The sequence below is a fragment of the Teleopsis dalmanni genome, chromosome 2, assembly GCF_002237135.1.
Source record: "Teleopsis dalmanni isolate 2A chromosome 2, ASM223713v2, whole genome shotgun sequence".
NCBI lineage: Eukaryota > Metazoa > Arthropoda > Insecta > Diptera > Diopsidae > Teleopsis > Teleopsis dalmanni.
Window position 1 is genome coordinate 53,145,998 of NC_051847.1, and position 12,587 is coordinate 53,158,584.

General features: G+C 32.0%; 3 protein-coding genes across 3 annotated transcripts; 2 read left to right on the forward strand and 1 right to left on the reverse strand.

Annotated features, from left to right (window-relative positions):
- Positions 1-6,833: 6,833 nt before the first annotated feature.
- Positions 6,834-7,768, forward strand: LOC119680034 (alpha N-terminal protein methyltransferase 1-like). Its single transcript, XM_038092652.1, has one exon. It carries the CDS (start codon positions 6,936-6,938, stop codon positions 7,698-7,700), a length of 765 nt encoding a protein of 254 aa, XP_037948580.1. The 5' UTR covers positions 6,834-6,935; the 3' UTR covers positions 7,701-7,768.
- Positions 7,769-8,940: 1,172 nt separating this feature from the next.
- Positions 8,941-11,559, forward strand: LOC119679602 (cysteine--tRNA ligase, cytoplasmic-like). Its single transcript, XM_038092053.1, has 6 exons — positions 8,941-9,193; positions 9,284-9,773; positions 9,821-10,507; positions 10,563-10,710; positions 10,766-11,355; positions 11,407-11,559. Exons 1-6 carry the CDS (start codon positions 9,012-9,014, stop codon positions 11,536-11,538), a joined length of 2,229 nt encoding a protein of 742 aa, XP_037947981.1. The 5' UTR covers positions 8,941-9,011; the 3' UTR covers positions 11,539-11,559.
- A 25-nt stretch (positions 11,560-11,584) lies between these two features.
- On the reverse strand, positions 11,585-12,582 carry LOC119674554 (nucleoporin Nup37-like; the record flags this gene model as incomplete). The annotated part of the gene is made up of 3 exons (XM_038085699.1): positions 11,585-12,248; positions 12,301-12,505; positions 12,556-12,582. Coding segments are annotated over 3 exons (846 nt in total), but the record flags the coding sequence as incomplete, so codon positions are not given.
- Between the last annotated feature and the right edge of the window lie 5 nt (positions 12,583-12,587).

The window sequence follows — 12,587 nt, forward strand, 5'->3', positions numbered from 1 at the left end:
TGGCTACCACAATGCCGCAATATCGAATGTAATCGCAAGGTTGTATTTAAAAAAGTAAACAACTTTAAACTTAGATGTAACACATATATTTTAAACGTTTTTGATATCACAATAAATTCTACACAAAGTTTTGATTTATATTTGTCAACACTTGATAAGTAGTTTTAACGTACTGTGTCATTATATTAATTTTTGATGCTTATATAGAATTTAAAATTTTTTCTTGTACTGTAAAATACTATATAAAAGAATTGGTTTACCCTATTATTTTAGAAATTGCATTTGTCGATTATGACCGTCAAGTGAATAATTTAGAAAATTCCTGTCTTTATGATCGCATATAAGTTCTGAGAATATTTGCCAAATTTTGACAACATATGCTATTTTTACTAATTAATTTTAGGAATTCTATACGCTATACCTCAATTCTAGGAATTTTATAAGTCAATACCTTTAAACATTTCGTAATTAAGTTAAGTGTTGTTCCTCGAATATTATGCAGGTCATCTATGTTGTTGTATAAAATTTTTTGATGTTTTGTATTTTGAGTAATTATTGAGAAAAATAAAAATTTATAAATATATAATAATATTATATATTTTTAGCAAAAGTGAAACACGGTCCGATGTATTTTTAACATGTTCTTTACTTCGCTTTATTAACTATACTAAAAATGAATAATGAATAATAATTACAAAAGGAATATAGAATAATGACAGGCCAGAGTTGCCAGGCAATTAATATTTAAAAAGTACTTTACATAACAACACCCCCTCTTAAAGTGCTTTTATTATGTATAAAATATGACTTTAATATTTCATTCCTAATTTCCGTAAGCAATTAACATGCTTTTCTGTAGTGAGTCCTTTGGTAAGGACGTCTGCGGGCATTTCTTCTGTTGGCATATATTTGATTTTAACAGTGCCGTCGTTAACCTTGCTGCGAATAAAGTGATAACGAATATCAATGTGCTTTGTCCGTGGATGATACCTGAAGTTGTAATGCCAACATCATCAAGGATTGCCTTTAGATATAACGCTTCTTTTGTGGCCTCAGATATGGCCATATATTCTGATTCAGTGCTTGAAAGCGCTACTGTACGTTGCTTTCGAGCTTCCCAACATATCGCTGCTCCTGATATAATGAACGCATACCCTGAATATGAACGTCTATCGTTTAAGTCAGCGCCCCAATCAGCGTCAACCAGACCATACAATTCTTCATTGTTTTTCTCATACAATAGACCATAGTTGCTTGTACCTTTAAGGTATCTTAGAATTCGTTTTGCTGCTTTCCAATGTTCCACGTTATAATTTGAATTGAACTGGCTAAGAAAGTTTATAGCAAACGCAATATCAGGTCGAGTTGTAACAGCTAAGTACATTAATGCTCCTATCAAGCTTTGATAGGGATACATCTTCATAACACCTTCATCAATTTTTGTTGGTTTCGTTAACTTAATGTTCAATTCTATGGGAGTCTTCACTGGTTTACAGTCTTTCATATTGAACTTTTCAATGATGCTTTTTGCATACTTCTCTTGTGAAAGAAAAACTTGATGCTTGCTTAAATTTTGATGAAACTCGATGCCAAGACAATTACTTACTATTCCCAAATCCTTCATTTCGAAATCATTCGCAAGTGCAGCCTTTATTTCTTTTATACGAAACTTATTATTGGACGCTATTAGTAAATCATCTACATATATTGTCATCAAAACAATGTCGTTGCCTTCTCGCTTAGTGAATACACAAGGATCCTGTTGTACTGCACTTAGACCCATATTCTGTAGTTTCTTTGTCAATTTCATGTACCATGATAGCCCAGACTGACGGAGTCCATAAAGAGCTTTCTTTAATAAACATACAGGTGACTTACTTGATTTAATCGCCTTTAACCAATGCTGCGCTGTTTCTTTAACTTTTCCACACAATATTGTTGAAGTTTTTCCCACTGGTTTTGATGAAACAACTTTGTTCAGGAATGGTATAAGATAATCGGGAATTTCCATGAAGACACTCTCTTCGAGCTCTCCATTTAGGTATGCTGTAATGACATCCATCTGATGGATCTCCAAATCCATTTTTGCTGCCAGTGCCGCAAGTAGTCTTATAGATGTTGAACGAGCGACTGGAGAAAACGTATCATGAAAGTCTTCACCTGGTCGTTGTGCAAAACCCTTCGCTACTAATCGTACTTTCTGTTTTTCGTCATCTTTAGTTCGAAGCACGAATCTATTCCCAATAACTTTTCGTGATTTCGGTCTTTCGACCACTTCCCATGTTTTATTCTTTAGTTGTGCCACCATTTCGTCTTCTAGCGCTTTTGACCAGGAATTTGTTTCATCGCTTTCAAGTGCCTCCAAAATCGTTACTGGAGTTTGATATGTAGTGAGAAACGCCATTTCACAATCTTCAAAAACGTTGTTGTCAGGTTCATCATCTGAATGGTTTTTATCAGCAATTTTTCTTACTGAACTTGTATTTTCGTCTTCGTTGGATGATTCTTCACCATTCCGATTTGACGTGTAATATTCTTTTCGAGGCCTACCGCGTGAATTTGTGCGAATAAGTCTCGGACGACCTCTTCTACGAATGGAGTTTTCTTCTCGCGTATCTGTATTTTCTACAATTTTCGGATTGACCGACAGTTTCTGATTTTCACAATTTTCGAACGCAATATCGATATAATCATTTGTTTGGCAGTCGTTTTCATTGTTAATATAAATGTTTTCGTATTTATTATGATAGATATTTTTGTTTACGAACACGACATCACGGCTTATTGTTATATTTCGTTTTGTAGGTGACCACAGCCGATAGGCTTTCGCTTCGTTTGAATATCCAACAAACATGTAAGGTTCTGACTTAGAATCGAATTTATCTCTAGTCTTATCCTTTTTTAGGACATATGCTTTAGAGCCAAATACTTGAAAATGTACAATAGTTGGCATTTTACCAGTCCACAACTTGTGCGGTACTACACCGTTCAATGCTTTTGTAGGACACCTATTCCGAATATAGCACGCTGTATTTATGGCCTCTGCCCAAAAATTTGGCGGAACTTCAGCTTGTTTCATCATGCAACGGGCCATTTCAACTAGAGTTCTGTTTTTACGTTCAGCAATACCATTTTGCTCCGGCGTATATGGAGCAGTTAAGCGTCTTTGTATACCAAATTTCCTCAAGAATAAATTAAATTCAGAATTAACGTATTCTCTACCATTGTCTGATTGTAAAGCCTTAATTCGTTTACCCGTAAATGTTTCTACTGCTCTTTTGTATTGCTTAAATACATTTAATACATCGGATTTTTGTTTTATAAAATATACATGACAATAGCGTGATTTGTCATCAATAAATGTTACGAAATATTTTGCATCCGAATTTGATGCTGTTCTCATTGGTCCGCACACATCACTATGCACGATCTCTAATAAGTCACTTGTTCTAGTTTCTTTACTCTTAGGAAATGGTTTTTGTATTTGTTTTTCACTAATACAAATTTCGCAAGTCGGAAGTTTTTGTTTAGGATTTAATTTTAATCCGTGTACTAGGTTATTACTAGCCAATTTTTTAAGATCGTTTTCATTTATGTGGCCCATTTTCTGGTGCCACTTTTCAATGTCACATTTTTCTTCAGCAACTTGTGCAAAATGATTTTTATTTTCAACAATAAAAAGATTTCCACATCTTTTCGCTCGAGTTATAACCTTCTGATATTTGTCCAATACGATTGCATCTGAAGGGCGAAAATGCACTTCATATCCGCTGTCTACTATTTTTGATACAGAAAGTAGACTTGTACGCAAGTCCTCGACATATAGAACTTCTTTAAGATCAATGTTATTATCACGACCGTATACGTCTACAGTTATTTTCATTTTACCGACGCCGTTTATATTTGTTGTGTTGTCGTTTGCTAAGTTAAGCACTTTATTCGATTTTTGAAAGTCTGTAAAATATTCACGGTTTGCACTTAAATGGGCAGTACATCCACTATCTAGGCACCAATAATTTTCTTTTATTGAGCTAATAAATGCATCTTCAACATGATAGCTAAAATTATTGTTTACAGATTTTTCCGAATTTTTCAATTGCGTGTTATTTTCAGCTTTTGCTTTATTTTTACATCCACGTGCAAAATGTCCGATTTTGCCACAATTAAAACATTGTTTGTTTCGTTTAGAATCACTGTATCGTTTGTTTTGTTTTGCGTTTCGGCTTTTATTTCGATTTATGTATAGAGAGTTTTCATCACTATGTCTGTCTTCTTTTGTCCTTTGCGATTCAGCTTCTTCTAATATTTTCACTCGAAGTATGTCTGGCTTTGGCAGCTCGTCGCGCGTTTCTAACGCGCACCTGAAAGTATTAAAAGAATCGGGTAGGCTATATAGGAGCAGTATGGCCAGAAGCTCATCCCCGATGGTGACGTCAATTTCCTTTAATTTTGCCACGGCTTCAAAAAAATCGTTGAGGTGCTCTCTAACCTTTTCACCCTCCTTCATGCGCGAAAGTGCAACCTTTTTCAGCAACGTCGCCTTGCGCGCAGGCCCTTTTGATGAATATGTGGCTTGTAGTTTCATCCACATTTCGTTTGAATTTGTGCATTCTGCAATTAATCTTAATTCTGATGCACTTACTGATAACATTATATCAGCACACGCTTTCTGATCAAAGCTGATCCATTTTGCAGCCGCTTCGCCCGTTGGACACGACGCAGTACCTTCGACATATGACCATAAATCGTTTTTTATGAGAATAGCTTTCATTTGTAATTTCCATGTATCGTAGTTTTCCGCGTTAAGCGGTTCAACTCGAATCACCGTTCCCGACATTTTTATACACGTATTAAATCTACTTTTTATGTGCACGTGCTTTTTACTTCGCAGTGGAAGCGTGCTGGGCCCATAACCTATTATATATTTTTAGCAAAAGTGAAACACGGTCCGATGTATTTTTAACATGTTCTTTACTTCGCTTTATTAACTATACTAAAAATGAATAATGAATAATAATTACAAAAGGAATATAGAATAATGACAGGCCAGAGTTGCCAGGCAATTAATATTTAAAAAGTACTTTACATAACAACAAATAATAACACATATTTATGCTATTATAAATATGATGGATAAAAACAAGTATTTGTATATATTATAATTATTATTTGTATATATGGTATTATAACTATAAAGAGCAAAATGAAAATTAAAATTGTTTATAAATAATATATTATTATTGTGATTATTATATAAATATGTAGTCATATTTGGCGTACAATCAAAAATTGAAAAAAATGACAATATTTATATACATAATATATTATTTGTTGGAAACAGTTTTTGTTTTATTTGTTTTTTGGTCGAAATATTTAAAAATTACATTTCTTAATATATTAGTACATATTTTTTAAAATAAATATTCAATTTAACAAGTATATATAACGCTGAGAGTTATCACGAGCATTAAATTCACGAAAACTGTTTTTAAAAAACATTTTATTATACAATATTTAATTTATTAACATATTAAATGTGAGAGTAATAACTTGTTGAAATGAATTTATTATATATAGATTAAGTGAAAATAGAAATATTATTAGTTCTGATATATAAGAAACACATGTTAAGAAACAAAAAACTTTGTATCCAGCAAATTTTACTTTTCTGTGAAATACTTTGTTGAATATGATAAGTCAAATTTACAATAAGGAAACTAGTTCTCGTAGAAGGTAAAGATCTTCTAGAGGCCCTATGTTTCACTGAGAGGGAATGACAGCAGTAAGTAGGTAAGTAGAAGTCAATCATTATATTAAGAATATGGTTGGATATGTTAAAATATGTGTAAATAGACACACATTGTGGTTGTATCATATTTTTTCTAGCAAAAAGTGGTACATAAATATTAAAGTGGTATGTATTTATTATCCCAACAGTAATCATCGTTCAAATAATACATGCCTTCAAAGTGTCAATGACAAAAATAAGTTTTTTGTTTTCATAAGTTAATTAATCAATATTTAAAAACTTGAGAAAAATTAATAGCAAAAGTAATTAAAAGTTCAATTCACGTACTATTTACTACAAATATCTCTTACAATACATATAAAAAATTGTTTAATATTAAACGTCCTTGTCATAAGCACATTAAGAAATAATGGATTATATTTTAATAATATTAACAAGGGTAATAGATCATACGTCTAACAAAAAAAAAAAGAAAAAATATTTTATATAATAATAAGCGTTACACTCGCATCATTTCATAGAAGCAGGTTGTAAGTCATAAAATGAACACTCATATATTTATTGTGCAGAAAAATCAAGCATGACGCTAATATGCCTGTGAAGTACAAATTGCATTTAGAATCGTTAACGAAGCTTAACGAATGTATGTTACACATATTTGATACATAATATATATATTATATTATATATTATGGTTTTTGTAGTTTACAAAATCACGAATTATTTGTGGCTACCTAGTAACAAAGTCATCAAAATTTACAGAGAGAGTCGTCAGAATGTCGTTTGAAACATAATGATTAATTATTACACCATGACATCATTTCATTTTTTGGTATTGATAAATACATAACAATAAATTTTTATAGTTAATATAGTTATATATATATAATATAGTTATAGTTAAATTTATAGCTAAAATTTTCATATTCTATGCGTATATCTGCTACCGTGACCCATTTCTATTGTATATTAAACGAATTCTACATAACTGAATAAAACGCATGGCATCTCTGAATTTTGCTTGATTTATACACCTCTGCAATGAATTAGAAAAATACAACATTGAGCTAATTGTCAAAAAATTTGATTTCATGTGTTTTTAAAGTTTACATTATTTTTTGTGTGTAAATAGTTATGGATACGTTTTAGGACCGTTTTTAGAATTTTCAATTACACAATCATAAAAATGGATACGGATATGGAGAGCATTCACACAGAAGTTGATGTAGAGTGTGACATATCTTCCAACTGTAGTTTGGACAAAGATTTTTACAAGAGAGCTCAACAGTATTGGTCAGAAGTTCCGGCGACAGTAAATGGAATGTTGGGAGGAATGGGCTATATAAGCGCAATTGATATACAAAGCTCTGGTAATTTTCTACGAGACTTAAAAACGTTAGGCACCAAATACGCTTTAGATTGCGGTGCTGGTATAGGACGTGTAACAAAAAATTTATTGATGCCTCGATTTGATGTGGTAGATCTTGTTGAACAAGATAGCGCATTTGCTACCAAAGCGAAGGAGTATTGCACAATGGATTCGGGAAACACTTTAGGTTTTCCTAATCGGCTTGGAACTATATACAATGTTGGCTTGCAAATGTTTACTCCAGATTGTAACAAATACGATCTAATATGGAGTCAGTGGGTACTTGGGCATCTAACCGATGAAGATTTGTTAACTTTTTTTCAGCGTGTTCGGATTGGATTAGCTAAAGGAGGTTATTTTGTAATCAAAGAAAACGTAACATCTACTAAAGAAGTAGAAAAAGACGAACAAGACTCATCTGTAACACGTCCCTTAAAAGTATACGAAGACACACTGCGTTTAGCAGAATTTCGGATACTGCGCATAACGAGACAACAAAGTTTTCCAAAAGGCTTGTATCCAGTATATATGATTGCTTCACGACCTATTTCCTATTTTGAGAAACCTCAAAATATACACTGACGTTTTATTAAATAGTTTTGACAAATGTAAAAAAATGTAACTAGTCTTGAATAAGAATTAAACTTGTTGGCTTAAAATTTTTATCGTTAATTTATTTTGATTTTTTTATTAGTCTTCACATATCGTACACGACAGACCTCTGATAAAAAATTTAACTAGCATTTCCATATTTAGGTAGAATTTAAGTAGCTGCTGTCTGGTAATTATATTAATTTTGTGCACAATAAGAATCATTTAATCAGTTTTAGAGAAGTGTGCGCATATCAAAGCTAAATCAATTTATGGTAATTAAATTAGTATTAGGTCGTTTCCATTGTCATAAGTTGATTTATGTATGTGAAAGACCTTTTATGTGTCAGAAAGTTCTTTTATTCGTTAACAAATAAATTGTTAGCAGAAAATATTTAGTCTTGTATAGTTAGTTAAAATTAATTAATTTATTATGAAGAAAATGCAAAAATTTTTGTGTATAATATATATTTATAAAAATAATTTTTTAAAATTGTTGTTTTTTAGCTTTTGTGTTTTTTGTTTATTAAGATTATATTTCGTGTGTCCAAAATTGATAATTTCCATGATTTATTGTTAATTTAGTTATACCATATTTCCCTTGTTTACTTAATAAGTTACTTAAGTAACTTAAGGATTTTGTCGTTTTCATTCACATTTGTTACTTTTTGCGTGAGAAAGACTTCGCTTATCACACAAAAAATTAAATATGTAATTGATGTATTAACACATATATATATTCTTTATATATATATCATTTATATATATACCTCAATGACTTTATTTACAGCTTAGCTGTTTGTTTACATTTTACATACAAAGCATAAGATACATATTTCAAACTTTGTTAATATCCCTGATGGGAAATTTATTATTAAGGGTTCCATTCGACATTTTTCACCTTTAATGAGCTGATTTATTGATTATGAGTTCATTTATATGAAAACTTTAACAGCTACTAGTCGTTGTAATAAAAAGAAATCTTGTACAGAAGAGAACGCTTTGCCGCTACCAAAATCAAACATATTCATGAGTACAAATTATTATAAAATAAATTTAACGCAAAAAAATTTAAGATTTTTTCAAATTTATTATTTCTATCGATTAGGAAGAGTTTATAAACGAATATAGTTGAATTAATTTTAAATTAATTAGGTACGTTTTTCTTACTACTAAAATGAAATTGCTAAATAGAACTCTTGTCATACGTCATCAATATCAAAAGCAGAGGTGAAGAACTTAGTATTCTATTCGTTGTTTAACTTATTCGTGGGACCGCGTTTGAATTTGGTCAGTTTAAAAATGTCTGCGAAACGATTACAGCCAAAGTGGCACGAACCTGCCTGTGTGGATCGTCCAAAATTGCGCTTGTTTAATAGTCTTACGCGACAAAAAGAGGACTTTATTCCATTGGATGGTAATAATGTGACGTGGTATAGCTGTGGTCCTACTGTGTATGACGCATCCCACATGGGGCATGCTAGGTAAAAACATACCAACTATATTTGCCACATCAAAGGCAATCATGATGAAATTATTATCTTATCTTGCAAGTGTGCATGTTCTTCTTTAAGGTCTTATATATCTTTTGATATATTGCGGCGTGTTCTTGCCGATTTTTTTGGTTACAATATTCATTATGTTATGAACATCACTGATATTGATGACAAAATAATAAAACGAGCACGACAAAATTATTTGTATGAGCGATATGTATTGTCAATGGAAACAAGCCCATTAGATAAGCTACTCTCTGACCAAAAAGAAGTGTTGTGTGCGTTTAAAGCAACATGTGCGCAAAACAACGATCCGGATAAGAAAATCATGTTAAATAAGATATTAGAACGCATGAATGATGCAATAACAATGCTTACAAATGCTGTTTCCAATGGTGACGAAATTGAATTAAAGAAAGCCCGCACTTCTTATTTAATTGAAGCCAGAGACCCTCTATCTGATTGGCTAGATCGGAAAGAAGGTTCACTAGTGACTGATAATGCAATTTTCGAATCTCTACCTAGATATTGGGAAGACCAGTTTCATAATGATATGAATGCTCTAAATGTATGTATATTTATTTAATTTTTTCATATATAATTGTATATTTTTAGATATTACCACCAGATGTCCTGACTCGGGTTTCCGAATATGTTCCCCAAATAATTACGTTCATTGAACGAATTATTGCTAACGGTTTAGGATACGCAATAAATGGTTCGGTTTATTTTGATGTTAATGGATTTGATAAAAGAGAAAAACATCACTATGCTAAATTAGTACCAGAAGCGTATGGCGATACAAAAATATTACAAGAAGGGGAAGGGGATTTATCAACTACAGAAGATCGTCTTTCAGAAAAAAGGTCTGTTAATGATTTTGCATTATGGAAAGCTAGTAAATCTGGTGAACCATGGTGGAATAGCCCTTGGGGAAAAGGTCGCCCTGGTTGGCACATTGAGTGTTCAGCAATGGCATCTGATATTTTTGGGCCTAAATTTGATATACACACTGGAGGAGTTGATTTAAAGTTTCCACATCATGATAACGAGTTAGCACAGTCGGAAGCAGCATTTGATGAAGAAGATTGGGTAAAGTATTTCCTTCATACGGGTCACTTAACCATCGCCGGTTGCAAAATGTCGAAATCTCTTAAAAATTTTGTAACAATTCAACAAGCTTTGCAAAAGCATTCTCCAAGTCAACTACGGCTTGCTTTTTTGTTGCACTCATGGAAAGATACGTTGGATTATTCAGACAACACAATGGATATGGCAGTTCAATATGAACGTTTTTTAAATGTGAGATCAATATAAATATTTTTTTCTGACACAAATATTATTATTTTTATTTTAGGAATTCTTCCTTAATGTAAAAGATCTTACTAGAAAACATACTAGTTCTGAAAATCCATGCAATCTTTTTGATGCTTGGAGTAATGTTGAATCAGATTTACAAATTCAATTTAATAATATACAATCTAAAATATATGAGGCTTTGTGTGGTAGGTTTTTGATTAATAACACCAAACAATAATAACACTTAAGTTTAATATTTAGATAACATTGATACCCGTACAAGCCTGGATTTGATACGAGAACTTATATCTTCTTCTAATGTCTACATACGTGACAACAAGGAAAAGTTAAACAGTTTACTCCTAAGAAGAATAGCTGCTTATGTCACTGACCTTTTTAATATATTTGGCGTTATTAAAGGAAATCGTGGTGGTATTGGCTTTCCAATGAAAAGTTCAGGCGATGGAAATGTTGATATTGAATCGACTGTATTGCCTTATGTCAATGCAATAGCAGAATTTAGGAACCAAGTTCGCAAGCAAGCTAAAACAACTAAGTCTACTGAGATCCTAAAATTTTGTGATGAGCTACGTGATAATATTTTACCAAACTTGGGTGTTCGTTTAGAAGATAAAGATGATGATAAATACGCGGTAAAACTAGTAGATCGGGATACATTAGAAAAAGAACGCCAACTAAAACTTATAGCTTTAGCAGAACGTGAAGCTGAAAAAGATAGAAAAAAGCAAGCAGCTGCTGCTGCTTTAGCTGCTAAAGAGGAGCAAAGAAAAATAGATCCAAAGAAAATGTTCCTTAACGAATCTGACAAATATAGTGCATTTGATGGAACTGTAAGTAAATATTTATTATTGCATTTTAAATATTATATTATAACTTTATAGGGTCTACCCACTCATGACCAGGATGGCAAAGAACTTAGTAAAGGATTAATAAAAAAGTTAAAAAAATTGCAACTGCAACAAGAACAGAAGTATTCCGATTATTGTTCTTCAATAAAAGGACAGGACAGTTAATAATTACATTACATTTCACACTTGAATTATGCATTGATATTCAATTTTTAATTTATTAAAAAAAAATTACCATTTATACAAAACAAAATATGTATTTTATTTTAATTTAATTTTCCAAAAACAAAGTTTTCTATCACACGCTGCACCTATATATGGTAACCGATTGTGAAAGGAAATACCACCAAACAATTTTAGTGGTGCTTCTATTTGTGGAACTACTGATTTCGAAGTGTAAACTTTAAGAGTAATATCGGGGCGGCCAATACTAGCTATAAGTAGTTCGGTTGAAGGCGAAAATAATATATTCCGTCCACAGTCTTCATGCATTTGCTTTTTGTCTGTTGGTGAGCTTGGGTGCCTCAAGTCCCATGTAATTACATCGCCACCGGCTAATGTTGCAATACAAAAACGATTTTCTAAGGACCAATCTGCCGACATTAATGGAAATTTTGGTGTCTCTATAGATATTATAGCTTGTTGTGAGCGCACATTGTACATATGTACAATTCCTTTTTTCTCTGCAACTAAGACTTTGTGAGGATCTTCCGGATGCCATTTAACAGACATCCCAGCTGATGAGAGACAAAACGTTGTAACAGTTTCAAAATTTGACTCAACGTTCCAAATTTTACATGAATGGTCATCACTAACAGACGCAAGATATTCACCTTCAGTGTCCCAGTTTACGTCGTTAACATAATTAGAATGACCTATATACAAAAGAATAAAATAAATGTGTTCAAAAATAATGACTAATATTACCTTTTAAATCTTGTACAGTATCTGAATTTTGAAGATCCGTACGGAAAATTCGTAATTTAAAATCTGACCCAGCTGCACAGAATATAACTGTTTTTGGTATACATGCGAGAGATGTTTCTGGTGCAAAACAAAGTGCACTGCAGCGGCTTTCGTGGTATATATCCTTAATACGTTCCCATGCAAATGTATCAACTTCAGATTCTTCCTACGAAATAATTTAGTAATAATAATAAAATAAATAATAGAATGTCTTACTGGAAATTGGATTAAAGCAAGTGTTAATTTTT